The sequence below is a fragment of the Capsicum annuum genome, chromosome 4 (genome assembly GCF_002878395.1).
Source record: "Capsicum annuum cultivar UCD-10X-F1 chromosome 4, UCD10Xv1.1, whole genome shotgun sequence".
In the NCBI taxonomy this organism is placed as follows: Eukaryota; Viridiplantae; Streptophyta; class Magnoliopsida; order Solanales; family Solanaceae; genus Capsicum; species Capsicum annuum.
In genome coordinates, this window is record NC_061114.1 from 106,758,416 (window position 1) to 106,774,838 (window position 16,423).

The 16,423-nt window shown below is 39.9% G+C and overlaps 1 protein-coding gene across 11 annotated transcripts in view; it reads left to right on the forward strand.

Moving 5' to 3' along the window:
- Positions 1-16,176, forward strand: part of LOC107867919 (protein furry homolog-like) — a 45,971-nt gene extending 29,795 nt beyond the window's left edge. For 8 of the 11 annotated variants that reach the window (XM_016714406.2, XM_047411929.1, XM_047411927.1 and 5 more), the window contains 12 exons: positions 6,077-6,172; positions 6,488-6,605; positions 6,673-6,939; positions 7,242-7,343; positions 7,493-7,850; positions 7,943-8,056; positions 8,340-8,965; positions 9,079-9,275; positions 9,777-9,999; positions 10,657-10,776; positions 11,590-12,363; positions 12,859-16,176. In XM_016714406.2, coding sequence (XP_016569892.1) covers positions 6,077-6,172; positions 6,488-6,605; positions 6,673-6,939; positions 7,242-7,343; positions 7,493-7,850; positions 7,943-8,056; positions 8,340-8,965; positions 9,079-9,275; positions 9,777-9,999; positions 10,657-10,776; positions 11,590-12,363; positions 12,859-15,921 — 6,058 coding nt within the window. In that variant the 3' untranslated portion in view covers positions 15,922-16,176. Of the gene's footprint in view, positions 1-6,076; positions 6,341-6,487; positions 6,606-6,672; positions 6,940-7,241; positions 7,344-7,492; positions 7,851-7,942; positions 8,057-8,339; positions 8,966-9,078; positions 9,276-9,776; positions 10,000-10,656; positions 10,777-11,589; positions 12,364-12,858 lie in introns of those variants that run through there. The other 3 variants (XM_047411931.1, XM_016714407.2, XM_047411932.1) reach the window with 3 other exon arrangements.
- The last annotated feature ends 247 nt before the right edge of the window (positions 16,177-16,423 follow it).

The following is a 16,423-nucleotide window of genomic DNA, read 5'->3' on the forward strand; positions in this document are numbered from 1 at the left end:
CCCTGTTTTAACCATAGAATTCTTGATTTTTGCCTCCAAGAAGACTCCTCATATTTGAAAATGTCATCTAAGTCCATTGATAAATTGTCTTTGTGAATCAATTCATCATCAGTAAGATTTCTTTGTTCCTGCAAAACATCAAGATTTGTTAGTTGGGCCAGTAACTTTGATTTTCTCCTTGCCAGATTGCCAAATTTGTCGGCATTCCACTCCTTTAGTTTAGCTTTCAACAATTTTAGCTTCGAAGCTAAAACAAAGTCCGGATGGCCTTGAACTGCAAAAGAGAGCCACCAAGATTTAACCATATCTTTGAACCCATCTACCTCCAACCACCAGTTAGCAAACTTGAAATAAGACTTCCTTTGGTCCCAATGTCCACAAGTTGGATTGGACAGTGATCTGAAACAATTCTGGGCAACAAAAATTGCTTGATCTTGCTAAATTGTTAATCCCATTCAGTTGAAAAGAGAAACCTATCAATTCTTGAAGCAATACCTTGGTTGTTCCCTTTATTCCAGGTGAAGGAACCTCCAGAAAGAGGAGGATCTACTAGCTCAAGTTCATTGATTGAGTTAGAAAACTCCTTCATAGCTCTTGTGAGATTGTGGGTGTTGCTTCTTTCGCTAGAAAATCTAGTAGTGTTGAAATCACCACATATCACCCATGGTCCATTAAATAAACCCCTTGAAGCTGCTAACTCCCACCATAGTTCTAACCTCCCCCTTCTGTTGTTTGATCCATAAACCCCTGTGATGAACCATGTGAAGTCTTGTCTAAAGTCAGTGAGCTTACAGGTAATACTTTAACTGCCCGACTCAACCAATTCCCCATCCAACACTCTTTTATCCCACATGATGAGAATGCCTCCACTAGTTCTAATAGCCTCAAGGTTGACAAAATCTACCCATCTGTTACCCCATACATGTCTAGCTATGTTGGTAATATCTCCTTCTATTTTTGTTTCTTGTAGAACCACCACATCACATCTCCATTCCTTGAGCAGTGTTTTAATTAATCCCCCTTTTTCCCCATCATTCAGTTCCCTCACATTCCATGATAGAATGTTTATCTTTATTAATCCACTTTGAGATTGTCCCTCCCCCGATCCTTGGTTGCCCGTCTTTGTACTTAATGCCTAAGATCAAACCTTTTAATTGTTTCTGCCCCTTTGGCTTGAATTCAGGTGTTATGCCTGCCGACAATTTTCCCATTTTTTTTCTTCTACTATCGATCTTCATTAAAAAAGACAGCATCCCCTTCACACCCTTCAAAGTCAACTCCGAATTGTTTGCTAAGTTTGATGATGTTCAAGTGCATCCACAGTGAAGCTTTTGATTCAGCCTTTTCAATGAGAAGTTCAGTAGAAGGAATATCTTCTATATTGCATGGTGATGGTTCCCCATATAAGACCATGTGAATCCCTTTCAACCTCATGGAAAGTCTCCCCTGTTTTAATGGGGTCAGAGATATCCATCCATCACCCGGATGGATTGGGAGCCTGAGACTTGGTTTTGTGTAGTATAAAAATCAGGAACCAGAGAGAGAAAGAGTGAGTGGAAGAAGAGACTTCCAGTTGCATGGGATCGAAAAATTTTGTCGTAGGTTCCAAAGAGGGCACAGACTTAAACATAATAGGTGGTTCAATTTTCTCAGAACCGGTGATTTTTAATTTGGTTGCTAGGCTGATGGTCGTCTTATTTATTGGGCTTAATGGAACTGGCCCAACAACTGACCTTATCTAACCCAATTAAACTTCTTTAAGAGAGAACGTGTCTGCCGACTCTTCTCCACGTGTGAGGTGTTTAAAATTCAAACCCTCGGCTCTTCCCAAGGATTGTACCTCCCTAGCCCTAGCCTTAGCATAGGGTTTAGAAGGCCCTGTTTTTGTATTTTTCGATAAGCATTGCCGGACCCTAGCTGGAATTTCAACCCAGAGAGGGAGAGTATAGTAATACCCTTCATGTTCTATCTCTACCGTTCTGGGAATAGAATCGGGTAAGCCTTTGACCTTTATTCTTGCCCGTCTTAAATGATTTTTTAGAGTTGGTTCCTCTTCCGTCTCAATCCATCCATCGCAATAATCTACAATTTCTTTCACGACAATTGAGGTCCAGAGGCTGAGAATAAACCCAAGAATCCTAACCTAAGACCACTCAAGACTAACCTTTTCATCGACGCACCCAGAAGTTGGTGTCCACCATGAAAGGTCTAGTGTAGCTTGCCGCATACTCCAGTGGCCAAGCTTGACTTGCTCTGCTGAGGCTCGGGAAGGGAACTCGAAAAGAAATTGAAACCCATTCATGTCGAAGACACATACCCACTGTGTTACCCCATTTGCTTGACACCTATCTTCTCACTTCTGCTATGGTGGGAACAAAATAGCAATCACCCGAAAAGCAGCCCACTAAACATCTGTTGAGGATGTCCTCCTTCGAAAGACCAAAAAAAATCAACTGTAACGCCCCGAGAGTACACCTTGGGCACCACATGTGTTTAAAGTTCCGAGGGACCACAAGCTAACCACTGTGAGCACTGAATAATAATCAACAGAACAACATGTGGAATAACTGAATATGCCATAAGGTTTTAAAATGCTGAAACATTTCTGAAATCATGAATCTGGAAAACATGTCTGAAACTGATAAAATAAAGACAAACTGACTGACTGTCTGAAATGTCCGAAAGCCTCTAAAATTGACTGAATACGAGTTGATGGGACAGACCCTAACTAACTCCAACTAACTACTAAACTGAAAATATGAAAAGAAATATAGCCTGTCCTCAAAATATGAGGACTCACCACTACTGCGGCTGAAAATCTGGAAGGTCTATGCGCGATCCGGGAACTGAGCGTCCGAACCTATGATATGATACATCATAGTGCTAGAAAAGAGTATGCGATCCGAACCTATGATATGATACATCATAGTGCTAGAAAAGAGTATGCGATCAGTACTTTGAATGTACTGGTATGCTAAATGAGGTAGGCTGATGTGCATGGTTTCATGTGCATGAGTAATAACTGACTGAATAAATAGCATGAAGTACTGACTAGGATGCATGAAAGCTGTAAATACTGAGAATGTATGACCAAGCATAAAACATGTTCTGAATATAATCTGTAATCTGAAATACTAAAATACTGATAACTGATAACTGTATGCTATAGTCAAGCAAATCTAAAACTGAATTACTGAGCTGATTACTGGACTGAGACTGTGGGAGCTATTATTTAACTGACATGCCCCAATATGAGCAAATTGGGGTCCAACCTGTGACCCCAGTTGGAAGGGTGTCAGTATTGTGCCACGGGTACTAACATTGGCTGTGTGGATTTACTGATGTACTGTCCCGAAGGACTAAGGGTGTCAAGCCTAAACTGACGAGTGACCCCTAGGAGGTAGTCAAGCGTGAACACGCTGGCTACGTAGTTCTGAAATCTAGGGACTGCTACTAACGACTCTACCTAACTGACAGGGAAGCTGCCATCCCTGCACTCACTCGACGCTAAATCCTACTCCCAACTGAACTGACTTGGAATACTGAACTGTCCTATGTTTAACTGATTATAACAACTGACTGAACTGATAATGCTCATAACATATCTGTAAACTATTCTAAAGATACTGAGATTAAATAAACAACTTTGTTTTCGGGTATTCATAGCCCCTAGGACTCGATAGTAGTAATAGCAAATAGTACTAAAACTTGGGGACATAATGTGAAAGCATTTGTCTAAAATTCATTCTTGTAGGCATTTCATCAAACACTTGATATTCATAGTTTAAGTTAAGCATGAGAATAGTTTAAAGCTTGTAGTAATAGCATGATTTCAACATCAACACCACTAATTATGATTAAAATCAGTAAATAACATTATTCAAACATGTGGGGTTTAATAATAACAACAATTTCTTGGAAACATGACATAAACTTGAGATTCATGGAAATTTATAGGCAACTTCAAGGAAACATGTAAAAAAAATCATGACAAAAAACTTAAAGTTGGGTTCTTGGACTCCATGGGTGAAAAGGGCCCATGGATGAACACTTAACATACCTCAATTGACGAATTCTCGGAAGTTATGGAGGGATTTCTTGTAATTTGATCTTGAATGTTAAAGGGGCTAGGGTTTGTTCTTGAAAGGGAATGCTTTTGATTTTGAGAGAATTGTGATAGATGAGGCAATAATGTTGTTTTGGGATCTAAATCCCGTGTTAAAGTGAGGGGAAAAGACTGAAATACCTCTCTGGACTCGGAATTAAATGAGTTGAAAAGCGCCCAGTGACGCGATAGGCGCCACGCTGCGTCGATGGTGACGACGCGATAGCCAGCGCGGCGCGTCCTGATCGCATTGGCTTGCTGTTTTGGTCATCCAAATGTGACTCAAACGATGTCTGAAAATTTCGAAACTCACCCATGATGACCTATAGATAACCCTGATCATAAATTAATTTAAAAATCGACAATCTAAGGCCGGAAAGATCGAAAATGAAACCATTGAAATATTGAGGCCAAAAATTTGACCAAGTGTCAACACTTAGCTGAAATTTTTTTAGTTTGGGACCTCTTTTGTCATGTTATATGGGGCTGAAATGGGCTAGGACTTTACGGGGTTTTACACCAACAATCTTTATACATATGTTATTGCTGTTCAAAATTTCCAAATTCCCATTTTTTGTCGGCCATCTGAGTCTTGTGGTAGTTTCTGCAAAGGTTGAGTTTGGTGGTTGTAAAATTTCCTTCAGTATTGGCGAACCCCTCTTATTAATGAACGCTTCTATTTTCTGTGCTAACATCTCCCATCCCCCATTAAATACAGACTCTGGAATAATAATGATGGATCTTCGTTGACCTTGCACTGCTATGATGCTAATGAATCTCCCTGCCCTATTAAATTTCTGAGAACAAAAATAGTTGGAAGGGTGCTCATTCATTCTCCATCTTTTAACTCTGTTACCGCTGGCTTTGGACGCCAAACATAATAAATGACACAGCCAGAGTAAAACTTTCTTGCTTAAAATCATGGTTCTTAAAGATGACCTACTCCTTTCGACCAAATCGTTCCAGAATTCTGAAGAGGAGTAGCTCTCGGTGATGTCATAAGATTTATCACCGCCCGGATATATAACTTTTTCTCTTTCTTTAACACCCCACCTCACACCTAGGACCGGACATCTGGTGCTTGGGCAATTTTTGATTTGGGGGCCCAACATGGGCAAGATGGGTACTACTTTGATACCATGTAAAATTAGGTCTTGGGCCTAACTCAGACCCCAAAAGCTAGCTCAAAGGGAGGAGGATTGCCCAAGCCTTATAAAGAGATCACCCATCTCATTAACCATCAATGTGGGACTTTTTCTCTTTCTTTAACAACTTTTTCCAGAATGAAACAGCTGTTTTGCTCCACTTCTCATTATTTGGTCCTTGAGTTTTTTTCTTCCCTCTATGCTAGAATCACAAATCTGATCTTGGTATTCCTATTATTTGTTTATCCAGTATGCGTAATTTTCTTATTTGAAATTTATGCATATCTACAGTGACATGTTCAGATAGGACATACATTGTTCAAACCTTGTTGTTACCTCATCTCTAACATCCAAGTGACACAATTCTTAATTAGTTTCATGTGCATAAAATGTTCTGTGGAGTTGGCTCTGGTTATTTCGAGAGGGCATGCCTCCAACAAGTGTACTTACTGTTCTAGCATAGTGAAGTAGAGTAAGTGGATATAGGTGTGAATTTGTCTTCATCTTTTATCGATAGATGTTTCGGCCTAAACTGGATTACTCCTGTCTTGTAGGTTTGTGATTCTATGGCCAGATCATGTTTTTGTACCTTTCCAAGTATTACAACTTTGTTCTCTATAAATATGTTTTTATTCCCATTGCAATGACTAATAGGGACTATCTGATCGACCTTGACATATTTTCATGCTTCAATCAGATGCAATGACCAATAGGGACAATCTGATCGACCTTGCCATATTCTCATTCTGTAATCAGTTGCTAGATTATAGTAATAAAGCTATTTCCCTTGAAGTTTATGTGGTAGTGCAACACTTTATTATTGCAGGGTTGTTAGCCAGGTTGATTACCCTTCATTGGTTGATTTACGGGGGCTTCTTCTTGATTTGGTTGCCCAACTCCTTGGTGCCCTATCAAGGATCAGGTAAGTGAATGGTACTCCTACCTTTCTAGTCCGATAGTTTCAAACTCACTCACTTGATCCAAACTTGATTGGCATTTATTTTAACGAGGATAAGATAAAAATGGTGTTGAAGATAAGAAGACCCTGATTGTGTTTCAATTGAAGAAAATGACAAGTTTCATGAGAGTTGTATGTGAACGGCAAAACCTGATTGTGTACACATCATACAGTTTGCGTACTTCTATTCACAAATGATTTTGATCAGTGAGAATGTCAAGTTCAGCCATGTTTTTCATTATTGTGAGTGTTGCCGTTTCCCCTTTCTCTTGTCGCCAGATTTGGTTCAGTGACAGAACGCTTCTTCATGGAACTCAACACACGCCGGATAGATACCAGTGTTGCTAGAATTGAAACACTTAGTATTATAAATGGAATGCGCTATTTGAAGCTCGGGGTATGCGTTATGTCATTTTACTGAATTAATATGCATTGAGGTACTATAAAGATAAAAATATTTCCAGGTAATGACAGAGGGTGGACTGAACGCTTCAGCTTCCTTTGTGGCTAAAGCTAACCCACTTAATCGTGCTCCACATAAACGAAAAAGCGAACTTCATCATGCGTTATGCAATATGCTATCAAACATCTTAGCACCTCTTGCAGACAATGGAAAAGGTCAATGGCCTCCTTCATTCATAGATCCTGCACTAACGTTATGGCATGAAGCTGTGGCACGAATAAGGGTTCAGCTCATGCACTGGATGGACAAGCAAAGTAAACATATTGCTGTAAGTATCTTAAAAAGTCCATTTAGAGAACTTTTACGTGTCTCACTCTGGTATTTTTCCATCTATGATGAAAAATAGATGGGGTGAAAAGCAGATCAAGAAAACCTATGGAGAAGTCTCGTAAAGATTTTAGCTGGACTACTTTAATGTTTCCTGGCATTTTTACCAAGTTACCTCTTTCTCATTCTGTTGTCCACAGTGTGTGCTGTTTTCTTACACTTTTGTTTCTGGACATCTTTAATGTTTTGTGGTTGCTTCTTTCTCATTCTGTTTCTCTAATTTGCATATGTTTTGCAACCCAGGTTGGCTATCCTTTAGTTTCACTTCTGCTGTGTCTTGGTGATCCACATTTTTTCCTCAGTAACTTTGGTCCTCATATGGAGCAACTCTATAAGCATTTGAGGGTAAGCTGTGTAACTTTAGGAACAAAGTAAAACGTCGCTGTAGCTGCTCTCACTTTCTCTTCTGCATCAACTGAGTCATTTGTATCTACTTATGGAGTTGGTATGGGTAAGATCGTTGAAAGAATAATATAATGTTGGTCTTTCTGTAGGACAAGAGCCACCGATTCATGGCCTTAGACAGTTTACACCGCGTCTTAAGATTTTACCTGAGTGTTCATGGTGATTCCCAGCCTCCAAATCGTGTATGGGATTACCTAGATAGTGTGTCGTCGCAACTCCTTACAGTTCTCAGAAAAGGCATGCTTACACAGGATGTGCAACATGATAAACTAGTAGATTTCTGTGTGACCATTGCTGAACACAACATTGATTTTGCTATGAACCATACAATCTTGGAATTGCTGAAGCAAGATAGTCCGAGTGAAGCCAAAGTTATTGGTCTTCGTGCTTTGCTTTCCATTGTCATGTCTCCAACCAGCCAGCATGTTGGGTTGGAAATTCTTCATGGTAAATACGGTTCTTAGTTTCTTGGTATTCCTTATCATTGTTTTGGCCTCGTTATTCTAGAGTCAGTCATTTGTTATGACAAAAATTGACAGCCCGTGGTATTGGGCACTACATTCCAAAAGTGAAGGCTGCAATTGAGTCAATTTTGAGATCTTGTCACAAGACCTACAGCCAGGCTCTTCTTACTTCCTCAAGGACCACCATAGGTAATCATCTTAAATACTAGCTTATGTTCTTGAAAGTTGAAACTTTATATGAGTCAACTTTCATGTGTATGGTTTGGATTATACTAAAACCTTTGAATGTTTATTCACCATCCAACACCTTTTTGGCCATACCTCTTAGTAAGCTTTCCTTTTCACATTCCATTAATCCCCTAGAGAAAATTTTTCTTATCTTATCTTTGGATCTCTTCTTTTGAATTGTGTCTCTAGATTGTCTGAAGAAGTGAATTTTGTGCCTAATTGGTGTAATACAAATGTGCCACAGATGCTGTAATAAAGGAGAAGTCTCAGGGTTATCTATTCCGCTCAGTTCTGAAGTGTATACCATATCTGGTTGAAGAAGCTGGCCGAAGTGATAAAATAACCGGGATAATACCTCAACATGGTATCAGTATTGATCCAGGGGTACGTGAGGAAGCTATACAGGTACTCAATCGCATTGTAAGATACCTTCCACACCGTCGATTTGCAGTCATGAGAGGGATGGCAAACTTCATTATGCGTCTTCCAGATGAGTTCCCTCTTCTCATTCAAACTTCTCTGAAGCGCCTTTTGGAACTCATGTGCTTTTGGAGAGCTTGCCTAACTGACAATAAGGTGGAATATGATGTTTCAGATGCAAAGCGTGTGCATAGAACCGAGGGATTCAAGAAGTCTTCTTTCCATCACTCCCAAACAATCGAATTTCATGCTTCGGAGATAGATGCAGTTGGTCTTATATTCCTTAGTTCTGTGGATAGTCAGATTCGACACACAGCACTGGAGTTACTGCGTTGTGTTCGTGCCTTGCGAAATGATATTAGGGAACTTTCATTCCACGAACGATCAGATAATATCTTGAGAAATGAAGCCGAACCCATATTTATAATTGATGTTTTAGAAGAGAATGGGGTATGTAGCAGCTCTTTCCTTTGTGTATAGCATTCTGAGCATTCAGGTACTTCTGTTATTTCTTATTAGGAAATTCAGGTATTTATCTGGTAAGGAGCTATTTCTTTTTGCAGGATGATATAGTTCAGAGCTGTTACTGGGATTCAGGACGTCCATTTGATCTGAGGCGAGAGTCTGATCCTGTACCCCCTGATGTTACTCTCCAATCTATACTATTTGATAGCCCCGATAAGCACAGATGGGCTCGGTGTCTTAGTGAGCTTGTCAAGTATGCTGCTGAGCTGTGTCCAAGTTCTGTTCACGATGCAAAGTAAGCCAATTGTGGCAACATAGATATCTAAGACGTGAAAGTTGTGCCTTGCTTTCTGCTTTTGAGCATCATCTATCTTTTATAAGCGACTTTCGGATATACTTGGAAAAGTCAAAACAATTCTGTTGTGGAATGATTTGGGTGTAATGGTTTAGTTCAACTATAATATTGTTGATAGAAAGAAAAAGATTCATGTTAATAAAATTTCTTTACTTGCCCTTAGAATCATGATTTTGTTTATCTCTCTGCAAGAAAGATCTGTGTGCAATTTGACATGGAATACACGTCTGCTAATTTTGGGATGAGATGAACATTATATTTATTTCATGTTCTACCTTGATACATTCTTTCGACCAGTCTATCTTGGTCATTATCAGAGAGAACGAATATTTCAAGTTCAATTTCTTGTTCGTTGATGTTGCTCCTGTTTTTCAAAATTTCAGATTCAAGCAATTTATTCATGTGACTAAATGTTCCATCTTTGTTTGATGCCTCTTGCAGACTGGAAGTTATTCAGCGGCTTGCTTATATCACTCCTTCTGATTTGGGCGGAAAGGCTCATCAATCACAGGATGCAGATAACAAGCTAGATCAATGGCTGATGTATGGAATGTTTGCATGCTCATGTCCACCTGATAGTAAAGAAGGTGGTGGTTCAACAGCTACAAAAGAACTTTTTCACCTAATCTTCCCATCCTTAAAGTCTGGTTCTGAACCAAATATAGTAAGTAGTGGCTACAGAAAACCTTTCAGGTGATAGTAAGGTTGTTAAGCTTTTGTATGTGTTTATTTGTCGATGTAATGTTGGAGCATGGAATTATATATTAACAATCTAATGATAAATTGATGATGGTATGGAAATTTTGATTGTTGAAGACTTGGATTGAGATCAGCATTATGAAGTTGGTGTAATTTCTCTTTAACCTTGTTTTCATGAGTATTTAAGGATCCTTTGACTGAATATAGGTCTTCCAACTTCCTCAAGCCTATTTATGACGAACAGTATGCCATTGGAACTTGAAAGAATGTTAAAGCACCAGAGTTTAATTGTAAGAATTGGAAAATACACCAATAAACACTTGGCTGATATCAAGTTACAATTTATGGTTCTCAGTTTGATAAATAATCCTTGAGCTGTTCCCTGTTATGACACTGGTTATTATTAGGAGATCCTCTATATACCGTCATATTCGTAGATATTGATAAAGTTTTTCAAAGTTTTGTGTCTCTCTGAAATATTTTATAAGAATAAGAGCCCAGGAATTTGGGTTATGGTGCGTGTATAAGTATTTCTTGCAGCTGAGGGAAGTAGGAGAGAATCAAAACTTTTCATTGTGCGTTACCAATGTGTCAAGTAATTTGTTCTATTTGCTTGTTTTAGCATGCAGCTAAAATGGCTCTTGGCCACGCCAATCTTGAAATATGTGAAGTTATGTTTAATGAGCTTGCGTCTTTCGTCGACGAGGTCTCTCTGGAGACAGAAGGGAAACCAAAATGGAAGGTAATTCTTTTGATACTTCCCCATCATTGTTCTTCATTTTCTCATCTTCCCTATTATTTGATGTCTGTAATTGAGTTCTTCATTCATCCTTCTTTGGATTCACGGGACTGTTATGAGTTTCTATCTACTTCATGGCATAGTGTTCTGCAAAGAGCATGAACATGGAACTTCTTAGTCCATGTGGAAAACTGAAGGCTTGAATTGGAAGACTTTTTCTTCTTTTCCTAAATGACATGTATAGGTGCATCCTTGGAGGGTTAAAACCAGAAAATGCAACCTCCAACTTGATGCAAAGTTGTAGTAAAGAAACCTGTTAGTGAAGGGATAACATCAAGATTTTTTCCATACTAATCTATTTACATTGACTGACAGGCATGTGTTAAAACATCTCCCTTTGAACAAATGCCCATAGTTCGGGAAAACACATTTCTTGCATGCTAATGGCAAGAGATGATATTGCTGATGATGTTCTCTAACCAATTCTCTTGTATCCAAACTTTTTGATGTGTTCATTAATCTCAATTACGTCCTTAATAATTGATGTTAAGCAAATATGCAATCCGACACTAAATTGATGTTCCGTAAAATTGATGCTTCTATCATATTTGCAATAGAATTTCCAAATTTTGCTTAACAGATTCTCTGGCATGGAACTCCATGTAATTACTACAACAGTCTTTCAAGATGCTGTGCTGAACTTTTTGTAAGCCTAATTGGGCATGTAGTTATGGGTATTCATATGCACTTTACTTATTTGGTGTGCATATATGTCCTGTTAGGTTTTTAAGTAGATGTACAATTTTTTTGTTTCAGAGCCAAAGGTCCCGTCGAGAAGAACTTCGTATCCACATTGCAAATATATACCGCACAGTTGCTGAGAATATCTGGCCTGGAATGCTTAGTAGGAAACCATTTTTCCGCCAACATTATTTAAAGTTCATTGAAGATACAACCAGACAGATATTAACAGCATCTGCTGAGAGTTTTCATGATATGCAACCCCTCCGTTATGCACTTGCTTCTGTATTGAGATCCCTGGCCCCTGAATTTATTGATTCCAGATCTGAGAAATTTGATATTAGAACTAGGAGGCGACTCTTTGATCTTCTGATCACCTGGAGTGATGATGCTAGCAATACTTGGAATCAGGATAGTGTTAATGACTATCGACGTGAAGTAGAGCGATACAAGTCTTCTCAGCACTCTCGATCAAAAGACTCCATGGACAAACTATCATTTGATAAAGACCTGAGTGAACAGGTAGAGGCAATCCAGTGGGCTTCCTCGAATGCAATGGCTTCTCTATTTTATGGCCCCTGCTTTGATGATAATGCAAGAAAGATGAGCGGGCGTGTAATATCTTGGATTAATAGCCTATTCATTGAGCCTGCACCAAGGGCTCCATTTGGTTATTCACCTGCTGATCCAAGAACTCCATCTTATTCAAGATTCACTGGTGAAAGTGTCAGAGGAACAACTGGTCGAGATAGGCACAGAGGAAATCATCTTCGAGTTTCACTTGCAAAGTTAGCTCTAAGAAATCTTCTTGTAACAAACTTGGACCTATTTCCTGCTTGCATTGATCAGGTGCTCTTTTCCTTTTCTTTTACATGTAGGACTTCTCTATCACTCTATGCATGTAATTCATTCATTTATTATCTACTACACTTGTTTGCTTAAGCGACTAATGTGATTTATGTTCAAATTGCACTTGTATAATCGGACTAACCATCTTAAATGTGATTGTTGATGCGTGAATTATCTAAAATACACGTGCGCACAGACATTCATGCATAATGGTGTTATGAGGTATGCCCTTTTGATTAATAATCTTTGTATGATTTTTTGTTTAGGTAGTTGAAATGCGTCTGTTCCATGTTAAGCGTCTTGGTCACATTCTTTTAGCATTTTCAATGTTGCATGTACTGCTACCTTTTTGATATATAATTAAGGTTGAAGATTGATCAACTTATTTGTTGTTGTTACATGCAGAAAGTTATATTTAATGTTTTCTTGCTTTGGTAGATTTTTGGTGTTCATGTCTTTATACCTCTGTAGCACTTAAGTTTGTATTTGGTACAGTGCTACTACTCAGATGCTGCAATCGCAGATGGCTACTTTAGCGTGCTAGCAGAAGTTTACATGCGTCAAGAGATACCAAAATGTGAAATTCAGAGACTCTTAAGCCTGATCCTCTACAAGGTGGTAGATCCTTCTAGACAAATTCGTGATGATGCCCTTCAGATGCTTGAGACGCTTTCTGTCCGTGAATGGGCTGAGGATGGCATGGAGGGTTCAGGTGGCTACAGAGCTGCTGTTGTAGGAAATCTTCCCGACTCATATCAGCAGTTCCAGTACAAACTCTCTTGTAAACTTGCTAAAGATCACCCTGAACTTAGTCAGTGGCTTTGTGAAGAAATCATGCAGAGGCAGCTTGACGCAGTCGATATAATTGCACAGCATCAAGTCTTGACGTGCATGGCTCCATGGATTGAGAATCTTAATTTCTGGAAACTCAAGGACTCTGGTTGGAGTGACAGACTATTGAAAAGCCTTTATTATGTCACGTGGCGGCATGGTGATCAATTCCCTGATGAAATTGAGAAGCTTTGGAGTACAATTGCCAGCAAACCTAGGAACATAAGTCCAGTTTTAGATTTTTTGATTGCAAAAGGTATTGAAGATTGCGATTCAAATGCATCAGCAGAAATAAGTGGTGCATTTGCCACATACTTCTCTGTTGCTAAAAGGGTCAGTTTATATTTAGCTCGTATATGCCCCCAACGTACTATTGATCACTTGGTTTACCAACTTGCTCAGCGAATGCTTGATAGCATAGAACCTCTGAGGTCTAGTTCAAACCGAGGTGAGGGAAATGGAAACACTGTTTTAGAATTTTCTCAGGGGCATTCTGTGGTTCAAGTTGCAGCAGTGGTAGAACCTCACATGTCACCTTTATTAGTTCGTGGATCTCTTGATGGTCCACTGAGGAACACAAGTAGTAGCTTGAGCTGGAGAACAGCTACTGTTGGAGGGCGAAGTGCCTCAGGCCCATCGACTCCTGTGCCTCCTGAGTTGAATATTGTCCCCATAACTTCTGGTAGGTCTGGCCAACTTCTTCCATCACTAGTGAACATGTCAGGGCCATTAATGGGTGTGCGAAATTCAACTGGAAGTATGCGAAGTCGTCATCTTTCTCGAGACAGTGGAGACTACTTCATTGACACTCCAAATTCCGGGGAAGATGGGTTGCATTCTGGGCCTGTACACGGGATTAATGCAAAAGAACTTCAATCAGCATTGCAAGGACATCAGCAGCACTCCCTCTCTCACGCGGACATAGCATTGATTCTACTTGCTGAAATAGCTTATGAGAATGATGAGGACTTCCGGGAGCATTTACCTTTGCTCTTTCATGTCACTTTTGTATCTATGGATAGTTCAGAGGACATTGTCTTGGAGCATTGTCAGCATCTGCTTGTTAATTTATTGTATTCACTTGCAGGGCGTCACTTGGAGTTATATGATGTTGAAAATAATGATGGAGAGAATAAGCAGCAAGTGGTGAGCCTCATAAAGTATGTTCAATCTAAGCGAGGTAGCATGATGTGGGAGAATGAGGACCCAACGGTACTGAGAACAGAGCTACCAAGTGCAGCACTCTTGTCTGCTCTTGTGCAGAGTATGGTGGATGCTATCTTTTTTCAAGGAGATCTCCGAGAAACTTGGGGAGCAGAGGCACTTAAATGGGCTATGGAGTGTACATCTAGACACTTGGCCTGCCGTTCCCACCAGATTTACCGTTCACTAAGGCCCTGTGTAACAAATGATGCATGTGTATCCCTTCTACGTTGTCTTCACAGGTGCTTGGGAAATCCTACACCAGCTGTTTTAGGTTTTGTTATGGAGATCTTGTTAACGTTACAGGTGATGGTGGAGAATATGGAACCAGAAAAGGTTATACTCTATCCCCAGGTTTTCTGGGGTTGTGTTGCCATGTTGCATACTGATTTTATTCATGTGTACTGTCAAGTGCTGGAGCTCTTCCGTCTGGTTATTGACCGTTTATCGTTCAGAGATCGAACAACAGAGAATGTGCTTCTTTCAAGTATGCCTCGAGATGAGCTTGATTCAAGTATTTCTGACAGTTCTGACTTTCAACGTCTGGAATCACGGAATGCTTGTGAGCCATCAGCATCAAATGCAAAGTTCCCAGTCTTTGAGGGAGTACAGACACTGGTTCTTAAAGGCCTTATGTCCCCTGTCAGTCATGGTGCTTCTGTTGAGCTTCTATCAAGGATTACAGTGCCTTCATGTGATTCCGTCTTCGGTGATGCAGAAACACGGCTGTTGATGCATATCACAGGCTTGCTTCCCTGGCTCTGCTTACAGCTCAGCCAGGATGTAGTAATGGGGTTTATGTCGCCACTACAGCAGCAACATCAAAGGGCTTGCTCTGTTGCTGCCAATATAGCTGTCTGGTGTCAATCAAAATCAATGGATGAACTGGCTACTGTTTTCGTAGCTTACTCCCGTGGTGAGATCAAAAGAATAGAGAACCTGCTAGCTTGTGTTTCACCATTACTATGCAATGAATGGTTCCCTAAGCACTCAACTCTGGCATTTGGGCACCTCCTACAACTTCTTGAAAAAGGGCCTGTTGAATATCAGCGTGTTATCCTTCTTATGCTGAAGGCATTGCTTCAGCATACTCCTATGGATGCTGCTCAGAGTCCACAATTATATGCAATTGTATCTCAGTTGGTGGAAAGCCCTATGTGTTGGGAGGCACTTAATGTGCTGGAAGCCCTCTTACACAGCTGTAGCTCTTTACCCAGATCACATCCTAATGAGCTGGGGCAATTTGAGTATGGACTTGTTGGCACCGAAGAGATGATCCTTGCATCTCAAACATCACTTAAGGGTCGAAGCGGACCATTGCAGTTTACAACGGGCCTCGGGTTTGAAGCAGGTTCGGCACCAGTGGCACAATCTAATGCATCTGAATCTGGTTTGTCAGCAAGAGAATTAGCATTGCAAAACACACGGTTGATGCTAGGAAGGGTGCTTGATAGTTGTTCACTTGGGAGGAGGAGAGATTATAGAAGATTAGTTCCTTTTGTAACAATTACAGGGAACCTGTAAGCGTCTCATTTCCACGTTACTTTGACCGAGGAAAATGTGATATCTGTGATTTTGTTTTGTAAGTAGGCGAACTCATCTAATTATGCAGGTTTTTTTGGTTCAAATATTTATAGTGCACCATGATACCTCCTCTCTAGTTTCGGTCTGCTTACATTTTTAGACGTCTGTTATTTTGTATGTTGTCATCACATAATCAAGGGATGACACAGAATGCTTGACCATTATAATGTTATTGGCTAATCTGATGTTTCTCCAGGGATAAAGAAAATGATTCATTGAAAGTTCGATCCACTTGAATATATCACGTCTCTTTCACATGTCAATGTATATATTCATGAGGATTGACAAAACTGAAAAGGAATTGCCTGTCGATTCTGCTATCCGTGGAATGAATAATTGTGTCGATGTTGAATTCTAGGACGGAATCAGACGGGGTGGGTGCGGTAGGGTTATAGGCTATGCGGGGTGGCACAAATTTAAAAGTAGGGGAAAATTACATTAT